Source organism: Zingiber officinale, chromosome 6B, assembly GCF_018446385.1.
Source record: "Zingiber officinale cultivar Zhangliang chromosome 6B, Zo_v1.1, whole genome shotgun sequence".
In the NCBI taxonomy this organism is placed as follows: domain Eukaryota; kingdom Viridiplantae; phylum Streptophyta; class Magnoliopsida; order Zingiberales; family Zingiberaceae; genus Zingiber; species Zingiber officinale.
The window spans coordinates 75,901,300-75,915,757 of NC_055996.1; the positions used below are offsets into that span (position 1 = coordinate 75,901,300).

The 14,458-nt window shown below is 37.5% G+C and overlaps 1 protein-coding gene across 1 annotated transcript; it reads left to right on the top strand.

Annotated features, from left to right (window-relative positions):
* Positions 1 to 5,736: 5,736 nt before the first annotated feature.
* On the top strand, positions 5,737 to 14,242 carry LOC121991128 (ADP-ribosylation factor GTPase-activating protein AGD2-like). The gene is made up of 5 exons (XM_042545150.1): positions 5,737 to 6,012; positions 8,254 to 8,330; positions 8,438 to 8,538; positions 10,466 to 10,536; positions 14,159 to 14,242. Exons 1-5 carry the CDS (start codon positions 5,962 to 5,964, stop codon positions 14,240 to 14,242), a joined length of 384 nt encoding a protein of 127 aa, XP_042401084.1. The 5' UTR covers positions 5,737 to 5,961.
* Positions 14,243 to 14,458: the final 216 nt, after the last annotated feature.

Sequence of the window (14,458 nt, forward strand, 5' to 3'; positions counted from 1 at the left end):
GGGTGAGCATTGATGATAATGAAGGGTATGAGATCTTTATTATCGTGTTGATCACAACGAGTGAAGTTGTGAACAACGATAAACAACTCTTTAGGGGGAGAGGTTGTGGTTAATGTGTGCCCAAAGATGGGGGCATGTTTATGATGTGTGCCAATAGGGGGAGAATGCATGGTTAAGTTAAGCCTTCAGTACCTAAAGGGGGAGTTGGCCCTCTAGAAAAGGAGAAGAATGGAGGGAACCATCATTCAAATATTGTCATGAAGGGAGTTGAGGCTATGAGATTAGCCTAATTTCTTAACTTAACATGTGGTATTGTCAAACATCAAACAGGGGAAGATTGTTGGTGCAATATTCCCTAGGTCAAGGTTGACTTGTTTGACTGGGCTTGAAGTGAGTCAAGCTCGAGTCTTGATGATTTGGTTTCGATGTTTGACAATACTTGTAGACAACACATGAACATTGTAGGTGCAATTGTTCATGTGGGGAGATTGTGAAGGAGAGTCAAGTAGGTCAAGGTTGACTGGATACTTGACTGAAAATCCTAGTGAGTGAAGCTAGGTGAAAGTCCTGGTGAGTGAAGCCAGGCAGAAGGAAACCATAGTGAGTGAAGCTAGGTGAAAGTCCTGATGAGTGAAGTCAGGCAGATGAGAAGACCTAGTGAATGAAGCTAGGCAGAAGGGAAATCCTGATGAGTGAAGCTAGGCAGAAGGGAAGTCCTGGTGAGTGAAGCCAGGCACGAGGAAATCCAGATGGGTCAAGGTTGACCAGACATCTGGTGAAAGTCCAAGTAGGTTAATGGGATTGACCGGATACTTGGCAAGAGGAGAAAAGTCCAAGTGGGTCAAAGGGATTGACCAAACACTTGGTGAGAGAGTCTTAGCTGGTCAAGGGTGACCGGATGCTAGGTTTTATGTACCAACAAGTCATGGTTGACTGGATGTTGGTTTAGGGGGCTTTGGACTTGCTTTTGAGCAAAAATCAAGATCTGGATCGATCAGCCGATTGATCCAGCAGATCTGGATCGATCAGCCGATCGATCCAGCAGATCTGGATCGATCAGCTGATCGATCGGGTGAGTCCCCACGAACAGAACCCCTTTGGATCGATCCGTGGATCGATCCAGAGGTCCCAATCGATCAGTGGATCGATTGGGAGCTGCTGTTTGTGCGCGATAAGCCCTGGATCGATCAGCCGATCGATCCAGGCTATTCTAGAGAGCACAGAGGCACTCTGGATCGATCGGGATCCGACCGTTGGCGTCGTATTTAGCTGCAGGCGAGCGTTTCCTTCAGTAGAACTTCACCGATTCATCTCAGATCACTTCAGCGCTTCCACAGCTTCTCCACAAAGATTAGATCGCCAGTTCTTGAGGGTTCTTGGAGGTTTTCCAAGTCAAGAAGCGGATCTACAGCTGAAGAAGAAAGCTAGGTTTAGGGTTTCTATACTCATTGTAAGCTTTTGCTTGTATTTGTGTATCCTTTCCCTTTCTTCTTGCAGTGTGAACTTGTAGGGCTTATCTGCCTTCGGTAGTTACCGAAAAGGAGTGTTTATTAGTGGAGGTGTGTGTGTGTGTGCGTGGATCCTTGGACTAGTCACCTCTTGTGAGGTGGATACCAAGTAAAATCCCAAGTGTTAGCGTTGTATGTTTTTGTTTCTTGTATTACCGCTGCACATCTTCGAAGAAATAAGCAACGTCAAGCACCGAGCACGCGCCGAGCTATTCACCCCCTCTAGCTACTTTTCGGTCCTATGTGCCTCGCCATGCAGTCCTGAAAGCCAATTTTGAAAATTAATATTTAATGAAATTAATAACTTAGGTAGATTTGAATCAATAGTGTTAAGTTCCACTTGCGATTCAAATCTAAATCATTAAGAACAGATAAGTTAAATTTGGAATCAATGATGTTAAGTTCCTTCTGCGATTCCTAATTTAACTTCTAAAGAACACAATAGGTTATTTAAGGAAATGTTCGACACTTGTACAAAAATTTTTGTACAGTGGAACCGGTACGTTTTCCTAGGATTAACCAACACAAACCTCAACCTCGTTGAAGAATGAAAGAACCCCAAGACCCTTAGTCATAAATTTTATGTGAAGTTGAAATACTATGATGTCAACAAAAGCAGTATCACTACTTGTAATGATTAGATCATCAACATATATAATAAATAGATAATAGTACTATCCTAATGATAAACAAATAAGGAGATGTCAGTCTGAGAGGCGATAAAGCCAAGAGAGATCAAGAAGGTGTGAAGCTTTAAATACTAGGCGCGCGAAGTCTGCTTCAAACCATAAAGTGCCTTATGTAGACAACACACATAATCCGAAAATTCAGCATTACACATACCCGAAGATTATGTTATATAAACTCCTCTGTAAGATGACTATTCTGAAACATATTGTTGACATTAAGTTGGTGAAGACACCATCCCTATTCATAGCTAGACTAAGAACAATGCTAATTGTTATCGAGTTAATAACATGGTTGAATATATTATGAAAGTTAACACTAGGATATTAATGAAAACCTTTGGCAATAAGACGAGCCTTATACCGATCAATAGAGTCATCATGTTTGCGCTTATGTGAAACATTCACTGGTCACTCACAAGATTCTGGTCTAGCAAAGGCGGGACAAGAGTCCAGGTCTAATTATGGGAAGAGCATTATACTTGTCATGCATGACCTTAACCTAGTTCGAATCTTTGAGTGCCTGAGTGACAGAGGATGGTTTATAGGGTAGTGAAAGGCTAGTATGAAGAATATACTTTGGGTTGCGTTTGTAAATGATACTTTGGAGCTAGTTTGCATGAGCTGCTGTTTTAGGAAAGTGAGAGGGGGAAGAGAGACACGATGGACTAGAAGGTCGATCGCCACCAGACAACATGGACGACCCGACAACAGGTGGTGGTGAAGGAGTCAACTATGGTTGGCTACGACTAGTGGCAGGTTGCGACATCGATGTAAGAGGGTCCCACGAGAGGACTGGTGTGGTAGAGAGCTTAAAGTCCATGTTTATTGCCGTGGAACACTGAGAGGAGGTGACAAAAAAAATGGAAAAACACGCTTTGTAAACTTAACATGATGAGATATAAAGACTTTTTTGAGAGATATTATAGCACAAGAAGACACTTTGAGTGAGAGAATAGCTAAGAAAGATACAGGAGGTTGACTTGGGATCAAGCTTATGGTAGGAGTAGGGGGCGCACCATGAAAAGCACAAACACCCGAAGACACAATGCTTCAAAAGATCATGGATGGTGGTGAACAATTTTTCAAAGGAGGGCACGTGGGAAAGACTGACCTTAGACATACAGTTAATAAAATAGACTGTTGCAACAAAGACATAAGGCCAGAAAGGGAGTGGAATAGATGCTCTATGCAACAGAGTGAAATCAGTTTTGACTATATGACAATGATAACATTCAGAGTAACCATTATATTCAGGAGTGTACGGGGGTGGTAAGGTGTTGATACCATGAGCAATAAGAAAGGAGTGAAGAGTTATGAATTCACCTTCATTGTTTTGATAGTTATTGATAACTGATTATCAACAAAAGTTTTGAACGCAATAAAAGTAGAGTATATATATGATTTTTTATGTAAATGATAAATCCATATATACTTTGTAAAATGATCAACGAAGATAACATAATATTTTAGCTCATCAAATGATAAAATAGAAGACTTCCATACATTAAAAAGGATAATATCTAAAGGAGCACGGGACAAAATATTAGATTTATGAAAAGACAAGTTTTGAATTTTATTATACTGCACAAATTGCAAGAAAAATTAGATAAAATATTCGCAGGAAATAAAAGACCGAAGGAAAATAAAAACTGTCGCAAAATACCTAATGACGGATGACCTAAATGACTATGCCATAAGAACATAAACGACAAGACAAACATAGAAAGGGCGGAGGTAAAGGATAGCTTAGATGCAAATTTCAACTAGTAATAGACATCATCTTTACAAGCCTCATTGACCAGTGTTGCCCTCATACGATGATCCAATATCTAAAAATAGGGATTAAAGACAAGAAAAGTAATAAAATTAATAACACAAAGTGCAACGACAAAAATCAAGTTTTTTGACATGATTGACACATATAAAATATTGGATAATACTAAAGGTAAATATAGAGGGGAGAAAGAGAAAGAATCAGTGTGGGTAATAGGTAGTCTAGAATTATCACCAATAATAACGTTATCATTCCTAGAGTAAGGCTCATGCAACGAATGAGCGGTGATATGATGAGAGGCGCAAGAATCAACCACCCATTCCCGAAGATCAGACGGAGGAGCAAAACGAACGACGGTGTGAGCAAATAGTGCACTGTACGTGGGACACAGAGTATGTGAGGGAGCCAGCGAAAGCAAGGCTAGCATCGAGACAATCATATGACTGCATTGGCGAGCAGAGTGACCTGTGACACCACAGATCTTACAACACCCAAGATAGCGATTGGAATTAGACACGGCCAGCTGCGCAAGCAACACTGGGGTAGGAGGGTGCGGTTGATAAGACATCGCCAAAATTTGTGCCATGTGGCTGCGCAAAGTTTGAATTACAAGTCTGTTAGTGACCACCACGAGTTTAAATACCAAGTACGCGAATTCCCTATTGGAGCCACAAGAGTAGTCACTACGCCGAAGATGAAAATGATGTCAAGATTTTTAACTGGGTTTCATCGCTGAGGAGCTGCTAGAAGAGCTCATCAAGGGTGACAGAGATATCACGAACTTGCAGGGCATGTGAGATATTACAGTAGTCTTGGCTAAGACAATTCATGACACGAATAGAGAACTCATTAAAGTCAACTTTGACATTCACAAGTGCAAGAGTGTCAATGTTTCTTTTGATGTCTTTGCATATAATCAGTGATAGATCTGTTACCCTGGTGAGGGCTGACAATATTTTGATAATGAGTCATAACCTACCACATAAGGGAACAACATAGATTCTCTCCCGCATTTGACACGTGTTTCTAGATAAAATGGATGTAGAAATAAACTGTACAAGAGCAATAGACATCGATCCAACAATAACATTGAGGAGAAGTTGATCCTGGCGAAATCAGAGAATATAATCAGGATTTGCCTGAGGGAGCGTGACATATGTAGACGTTATCCGTGTAGGAAGTAGGGATGTGATCCATCAACAAATCTCAATAAGTGATACCCAAATAGAAAAGACGTGAACTGCAAGTACTAGATAGAATAATTGAAGGTAATGATTTTCAATGGTACATGAGCATTGACGTTGAGAGTCACAGAAGCATTCGCGGGAGGTGATTGGTGGGTAATTACGTCGTCGGTGGCCATTATGGGCCGCGACTACGACGACGTGCGATGCGCGACTAAGGTTTGTGGAGAGAAGGGAAAAAAATTACCATTAAACTTACTGTGATATCATGTTAAAAGTCGAATATTACCATCTTTATTAATAATTTATGCAATATATAAATATCAATTCAAATGTAAAATAAGAAAAACGTAAATGATTAAGAAACAAATAAATAAATAAACTAACAAACTATTCTCTAGTACGAGCCTGATAAAAGGGATGATGCTTGCTTGGGTCCGTTGCCTTGGGGCGGAACCACGTGAGCTGCACTGGCTGAGCTGGAGGGGATGTATCACTCGTTTAATGTTTAATCAAATAAGTAATAATTTATTCGATACATCGCAGACACTTAAATCGAAATCGACCATGATTCGAGATCGCAAAATCGAAAAGCCATTGAATAATATAGAAAATGTGCCCCAGTCATTCCCCAGGCGAAGCAAAATAAAATAAAGCGAACAGCGGAGTGATCAATCCCACCACGGCACCACCCTGACCAAGGCAGCAGATCCACGCAAACGTGTCACCGTCACCGATTCCAGCCCCCGGCGATCTCTGCGATCTCAGGACAGATTCGAGCATTCCAAATCGAAATTGCGGGAGGGATGGCGATGGCCTTCTTGACGTTGGAAGACTCACCGATGTTCAAAAAACAGGTTGGAATGTATCAATTGTCTCCCCTCCTTTCCCCCCTCATTTTTTGTTTTTTATTTTCGCACGAGGTCCGTGGCCAATATGAGTCATGAAGATCCGACCCAGGGACCACAGGATTGGTCTTGTATGAATATCATGGAATCGCGTGGATATCATAGATGATCAATAACTAGGGTTTTAACGTTACTGATTTGATTTTTATGAGAATGTTTATGCTCGTTTGTGCACTGTTTGCTGGCTGTTGTTGACAAAGGTCAGTTAGCTTTGGGATGAATTTTAGTGTCCAGACGTAGGTGCTTGCGTGCATTAATATCATAAGAGGGAGCATTATGTTATGCATGGATATCTTGTGGCCCATTGCTCTCCTCACGTGCTCGTGCATCTCTAGATCTGCAGTGTTTTGTAGATTTTGTTTAAAAAAACAACTTTTGTTATGTCGAATAAAAAGTTATGGTCGATAGAGTTTAACATATTGATCCAATTACCTCAACGCATTTCAGTTTTTTTCCCCTTCATGAATGGATACAAATTTGATACGTATTATGCTTCCAACAAGCTCTTATGTGACAGAGTGTGAGCTAATGAGCAACCCTTACTGTTAAGTTCCTTTTGCTGTCAGTGGCCTCGTGCATGTTGCATAGTGTCCAAATTGGTAAATTATGAGATGCACACATAATCATAATTTGGTTCCTTTGCTTTCCTTCCATATATGGTTGGTCTTTGTTATGCCATTTACAAACAATCGTAAAGAATTCACCAGTTTTATTGGCATTCACATGTGTAGGTCTATATGAATCAATTCTTTCATGGTTCCTTTTGTTTGTTTCTTTTTTGATGATTTTAGTTTCTCCTTTTTGATTTAGAATCAACTCAAGGAGAATTTATAAAGATCCCTATTTAATAGCCAATAAGGAACATGGAATTAATGAGTAATGGAATATTTGCAAGGAGATGGGAGGAGAAAGACAGATTACAGGAAAAAACTGCAGAACATGAATGTCATGGATGGAATAGGTAATATAGTAGAATATAATAGAATGGGATGTACAAAGGAGTAAATTGCCTTATTATTGAATGGAATGATAAGAGAAGTTATGAATGTGTTGTTTCATTGAAGGTTAGCTAAGAAAGTGCAGATGTAGGTGATAATGTAGAATAAGCTTCTTATTTTTTTTTCCTTTTCTTCATTTTTTTCAAAGCTTGGTGAGAAATAGAAGTATAGGTGTTCTGACATAAGATCCAAACTATAGTTGATTGTGTGTCCCAATTATGTTGCTGACAGTGAATTTCTTTTGGTTCTCACCTTTTCCATCTTTTGTCTTGAATACCTATACTAATCTAATCTCTTCTACTCACGCTCTAATCACTTTTGCACTTGGTCTTACAGTGTTAACTAATTGGTTTGAGTTCTTTTCTCTTGTTTTTCTAAGAAACAACCACCACAAAAAGCTCACATGTAAATGCCATTTTGTATTTATGGCAATCTACATAGAAGGGACAAGATTTGCGCTTTTTTATTTAAAATACTCATTCCTCGTGTTACCAATCATTAATCACAAGATTAAGTATTCTATGAAACACATCCCATGTCATGAAACTTTAAAACAAACACACCATACAAAAAACTCTGCCTCTGCCACTGGTACTTTTGATTTTTCTACCATTTTGATGGATAAATGCTCAATTTATAATAAAGTGGCTTGCGTTATATAGCAGTTCTGCAGTGAAAGCATGACTTGTTTGATTTTACCAATATAATTATGTTTTTGAGGATTTAAGCATTTAGTAAGAATCTATAAGTATATAGTCAAACCTCAAGTTGAAATTGTTAAAGTAGATAAAAAAAATACAGCCTAAGGTTATGAACCTTGTCACTAGGACATTTCTGAATCAACTTTGGCCTGTTCCCTAATGCATTGAGATCATTTAAGACGAATACTTATGGAAACTTGGAAGTTATCTTTTAAGTTGTGGTCCATATTAGGTCCTAGGCCTCCAATGATATAGTCTTCCTAAGATTTTTCAAGTCATTACGTTGGCTCTTAGTTAATTTCTGGTTTTCTTCAGAGAAGATGGGACTGGATACACATCCACGGAAACCTAATTTGGGGTATTCAACTGAAGTTGAACTGAATTAGCATATAATATACAGAGATTAGTGCATTCTATTCTATTTGAATTCCGCAATAAAATTAAGTGTTTTATTTAAACAGACTGAAGGTTTAAGTTTGTTCCCAATTCAGATTCATTCATTGGAGCACACAACTGATGAATTGAAAGATCGTTGTCAAAAACTTCACAAAGGATGTAAGAAATTTATGTGAGTATTTTTGTAGTGATATAGTGATCTATGAATTATTGTGTAGTCTTTTTGGATCCAGCCTCTATGCTTTTAAAGATTTTTTACTAAGAATTTCCATCTGATAGGGCATCAATTGGTGAAGCATATCATGGCGATCTTTCATTTGCAGATTCATTGGAAGCATTTGGTGCTGGACATGATGATCCTTCCAGCATCGCTATAGGAGGTTGTTTGACTGTGCTTTCTCGTTTTAACATTTCTGTTCTGGAGTTATATGTGCATAAGTAGTCATCAATTCACAGAGATCATAAAGACATTCCACCTAACCTGTTACAATTTGGTTAATTTTTTTGTTATTTTTGTCATTATGCACAGCTGAAATTGGAAATGATATTTGACAATCATTTGACTACCTTATGGATGGGCTATTAGGGACTATTAGGATGCTAAGCAAGTTTATTTGTTAGTTAGCAACTGGCTCAACTTTTGATTGAAAATAGCAACAATTAGTAACAGACAGAGTTTGAAAGTTTTTTTTAAAATATATTTGCAACGACAAGAGCCTCCTCTCTGTTAGACTCGCAAGTCACCATCAGTTTTAAAGAAAGAATTAGGCTAACAATAGTCTTGACTTTTTGCTGTGACAAATCAATTCGAAGTTAATAATGGTTTTAAAAATTTTAAGTTAATAATCTATTTCTTTGCCTCTTACCATTTGTGTGTATTTGTTGACCATTTCTATGTTTCTTATGCCTAAAGGGATGACTGTGAAGTAGCAACAAAATTTACATAGGAGATTGCTTCTAAATTGCATGAGTTTAGGATCAGTGCACCTATCCTCTACCAGTGACATGGTATTTTCCTAAATAAGAACCTATGCTTGAATGAAGCCCATCCTAAGAACAATTTTCTTTTCTTCTCTTCTAGATCATTCAAATTACATAATATTTCTTGCGGTTATTATTTTGTCTCCGTTGTTCTATCTTCTAGGAGAATTTCTTGGTTAGGGCTAGCTTGTTTACTCCTAATGGATGAGTGGAGTAACATAATTGCAGAAGGGAAGGAAGACAAATTAATAAAAGGATGAATGTTGCTACAGATTTGTCCTAGCAACTTTTCTTAGAGCAAGACTCATAAAATAGGGAATATAACTGGTATGTAACCCTCCAAAGAACTTAATGGAGTCATAGGATCCATGTAACCAATGCCAAATAGTTAGGACAAACATGGGCCGATCATAATGGCCTATAGGAAGCAAACACAGATGTTTAGGAGCTTTCTCTGAAGAATGTTGCCACCGTTAGTCAAGAAGCTTCCTTTGAGCCTCTGTATTCATGGAGCATGTTGTGATTTAATAAGAATCACAGAAAACCCAAGTTATTTAGGATACTTCATCTACCTCCGCCATACCTTTATTGGACATCTGAAACTTTCACCGAAACCATTGACTACGTGTACAAAACTTCAGCGAATGAGGTGTTAAATATCTAGACCTAGCAACCAACAATAACCATATAAAATGCGTTATATTGGAAGTCTTGATTCCTTCGCATCTAGGACACCAAAATTTTGGCAATGATGGAAAAGAGAACATGAGAATCCCAATCTCACCTAGAGCAATCCTCCAAACTTTGAAGGCAAACATCAAATAGTAACAAAAATTAAACAATAATGATCTGTCTAGCCACCTCTTCTTTGCAAGGAACCTCCTCCTGAGTATTCAATTCAATCCAGATATGAACACTGCATTGGATGTGCTGAGCTGGTCTAGCTGACACTGTATGAAGGCCCAGAGATCCCATTCAGAGTTAATGAGATGATTGAACTTATCCATAGAGAAGTAATGTATGTTGAGATAAGGTTTCTGGAGTATTTACTTTGACCCATATATGAACTCTGCATTGAATGTGCTGAGCTGGTCTTGCTGACTAAAGGCCCATAGAGCCCATTCAAAGTAAATGAGATGATTGAACTTGAGCAGTAATATGGGATAGGTTTCTGGTTAAGAAACGAATTTGAGTGCACCTTTAGCAAAGCTTGTTAAGTAATGGTTCTATACTTGCTACCCTTTTGTGGACTTTTTGTTCTTCAATGTAGTTTTCTTGCCTTGTTATATATACCATTTTTGTCAAGCTACAATGTGTTTATGGTAGGACCTGTGATGTCAAAATTCATAACTGCATTTAGGGAACTTGGGAGTTACAAAGAACTTCTTCGTACTCAGGTATATATTCATCTATTTCTTGCCTTCTTTCATTTGATCATCAAAATAATTTTCTAGTCTTTTCCATTCAGCTCAATACTATAATCATGCTATTCTTAGCTTTATTGTCTCCATTTGCGTTGTTTTGTACTTTTAGTATCCATGTAGATAAGACCGCTCTAACACCACTTTTTAGGGTTGATGTCATTCTGACATTGATGCCATTTTGACACCATTTTCTTTTCATATTCACACTAGAAAATATTGGTAGGATCAGTTCTAATGACACATATACCAGAATTCACCTTCTTGAGTCACCTTCCGTAGGCCAACAGTGGTGTACCTAGAATGCTGAAATCATCCCTACTGATGAAGCCACGACCCATGAGATGCAACCTTCATCTCTTGTGGAAAGAATTAAATAACGCGACTAACATCATTTGTTCAATCAAGAATCAACTCTAACACCATAAAATGACTAACATAAATAACACAAATTAAGCGACATAGAAGAGATATGAGGTGGTTTAGCTTAAGCCTCAAATGAGAATTCAAGCTTGAATATGACATAGAATTCAAAATGCATAAAAACAAACATTGCCAATATATTACAAAAGAAAATTATCTATCCTCTCTGGACTTCTAGTTTAACACTGACAGAGAAATATAAACCAAACCTCACATCACACGCTCCTTGGACACCATAATCTCTCCTACAGATGTAAATCTCCCTACTATAATTCAGCGAGTCTCTATTGCTTATACACACATCTTGAGGTCTCATTGCAACTTTTACAAGTCTAAAGGGAAGAACTTTAGTTTTGTAAAATTATATAGAGATCCCTCCTTAAAAATGCAATGATAATGATTGGAAATGTTTGGGACATGCCCCCTCATATGCCCTTCTTTAGGTCGTAGATAAGTTTATGCTGCCTAACACTAGGTTACAATGTCTAGGTGCTAGACCCTCATATCCTGGTCATTTGAGTGCCCACTCACATATGTATGCTATGCAAGACACTTAGATATTTTTTGTCTTTTGTGCTTGCCTATGTAGACACAGTAAATATCCTCAACGTTGAATATAGCTTCACCCCTCATTAGAAAATTTTAAAGTGAGGCTCCATAACACTTTTGCTCTTCTCAACTCCCATCATCATGACACATGAGAAGTCATCTAATTTAATGTCTCTAACTCTATTTTGGTTATTTTTTTATGTAATTGATATGATCATAGTTATTTAAGACATGAGACACCTAAAAGCGCATAAGTCCGGTGGGGCTTGAGGCACAATGCACAAGATGAGGCGTACGCCTTACCAAAGTAATGCACTTCAAATAGAAATTTTTACAATTCAAACATATATAGGGAATTTCTACGAAAATATTTCACTAACAAAACTATAGTGGATAAAATAATGAACAATAATGGAAATATAAAGTCACTAGTAAAAAAATACGTTATACACATAATTCAAATTAAAAAAACCTTCAAATATCTAAATCATCAAAATCTTCATCATCTTTCTCAATCATATCATTATCATCATCATCCGATATTTCAGATTTGTGTAGCTAAATCTTCATCGGTTTTGTAAAACCAAGCGCCTTAAGCGCGCCTTGTGCCTCTCACAAGACGTACACTTAGGGCGACGAGGCGCAAGAGGCTCGCCTGGCTACGCCTTGTGCCTAAGCGCAACGAGGTGAGCGCTTTTAATAACTATGGATTTGATAGATAATCTTACTCGATTTAGATCACCAAACTCACCTATAATTGTAACAAATTGCTGCTATATGACCTAGAGGTCACAAGTTCGAGTCTTGGAAATAACCTTTTGCAAAGCAGGATAAGGTTATGTACAATAGACCCTTCTTGGGACCTGCATTAGTGGGAGTTCGTGCATCATACTTCTTTGATGCGTAAGGTGCATTGTCGCTTGGTTTTGCAACACATGATGATCACCTCATGAGCTCCAGGATGTAACCAAATGATACAAATCTTCAAGTAACTTTCTTGTCGTGTAGATACATCTCTCTCTTAGAACTCCATTAGCTGCCACATTTCAATTTAATCAACCCATTGAAATCAAATTATTCTCTCATTATCCACACAAAGGTAACTTGTCTCAATATGTGTTGTAAGTGAATTACATCAAGTGATTCGATGCCTTGATTTCCATTATCAACTCTCTATTAGACTTAGACCTTTCTTTCACATATTGATTATCTTAAGTTACTCCCTCCAAGTGCAAAGTTATGAATCATATAAACTAATTTAATGCCAAGTTGTATGATGTGCATTTTTCTTAAACAACAAGAGCATCAATATCTTTAATGTTGACTGCCGGAATACTCCTTTTGCCCGTATGAGTTTTTAGTGTAAGGTATAGAAAAGCATTTCTTGCTTGACGGCATGATCAAACTTATCATTATGTTGGTCAACTAATACATGGAATAGGTCAATACGAACACCCCATCTATGTTGCAATTGTTGAAACCAACTATAGAGTAGTGACTAGCTTCTTCCCTTCGCTTCAGGAATAACAAGAGACCAACAAGATGAGATTTGTAGCATGTCTTCCTTTTGAATTCCTCCTTACTAGTACCATCTTCAGCGCCTTCAAAGACCTAAGTAAACCTCTAGGTTCTCTTCTTTTCCTCATTACAAGCCCTTTGGTATGAGACAGTGCATCTCATGACCTTTGTGCAAACTGCTGGTGTTTGTACTGCCTGACACTTGGGTCGGGCTTTACTGAACTTACCCCTAAACCAAATCCTAAAGTGCTCCATTAGAGCATTATTCATCTCCATGTGAACATATGAACTTAAAAATGATTATGATAACGTTAGTATATCGACAATATTAGACATGACTTGATAACACGACCCACGAAGATAAGAAACACTATTAACGAGATAAAATTCGAATGTGACACGATACAATCCAAATATATAAATGGGTTGACACAGATTAACCAGTGTAGAAGATAATTTATTTAAAAAAAATATTTATAACTTTTGTCATACAACTTAATTCTTTGAAGAGGTTAGTTAATTTTACACCTTATACTTTTTTAAGAAAACTAATAAATATTTTTATGTTATCTCATATTATTTTTATTGACCCAAATGACATACCTGTTTACGTCACAGTTAACATGACATGACATGAATTGTCACCCTAATCCGAGGTATATTTTGTAATATCTTACTGATTCTTCTTCTAAAAAAAAATCTATTTGCGTGCTGGCCTAGCATTCATTGTTGCGACAGTCATTTGCTCTGTTTTAATTTCTTAATCAGTATACCTTTTTCTACCTGAGATAGATAAATATACTTCTGTGCATGTACCAAAGTACTAAAGGGCATATTACATTTCAGTTGTACATTTTTTCATTACAAATTATTTTTACAGTTGAAGAATGACTGCTAGGGAAGAACAGTTTATTCTTGTATTGCATTCGTGCAGTTTGTATGGTTGACAATGCAGATGAAGGGAGCAATGATGGATCAGACAACCTAAATGTTCTTTCCAATTCAATTGATATCCCTAAAATTTATGATTTTGTTAATGCCTTGATGGTTCTTATGCTTTTGTGAAGATAGAGTCAAGGCAAATAACTTTATTTCTCTGACAAAGCAGGTAGAACATATGCTGAGTAACAGGCTGATGCAATTCATCAATGTGGACATACAGAATGCTAAGGTAGTTTTTCTTTGGAGATGATGCACTTATAGTGGACCTAAGAATGCATATGCTCTACAATATATAACATATATTTTTGATGCTAAAATAATATCCTGCACTAGTAACTTAGACATATCTTTAAGGATAGCTATATAATCATATGCTGGTGACACTCAACAACATGCTACTGTTTGCAAAAGGAAAGTATAACATTAAAGGCAGACAGCAAGGGATATTACTTTTTTCATAAAAAAA

What these genes read in the sequence shown, in the direction of transcription:
- LOC121991128 (XM_042545150.1), top strand. Translation starts at nt 5,962, where the DNA reads ATGGCGATGGCCTTCTTGACGTTGGAAGACTCACCGATGTTCAAAAAA. An exon ending in AAAGGATGTAAGAAATTTAT is followed by an intron (nt 8,331 to 8,437) that starts GTGAGTATTTTT and finishes TCCATCTGATAG; the next exon opens with GGCATCAATTGGTGAAGCAT. An exon ending in AAGAACTTCTTCGTACTCAG is followed by an intron (nt 10,537 to 14,158) that starts GTATATATTCAT and finishes CTGACAAAGCAG; the next exon opens with GTAGAACATATGCTGAGTAA.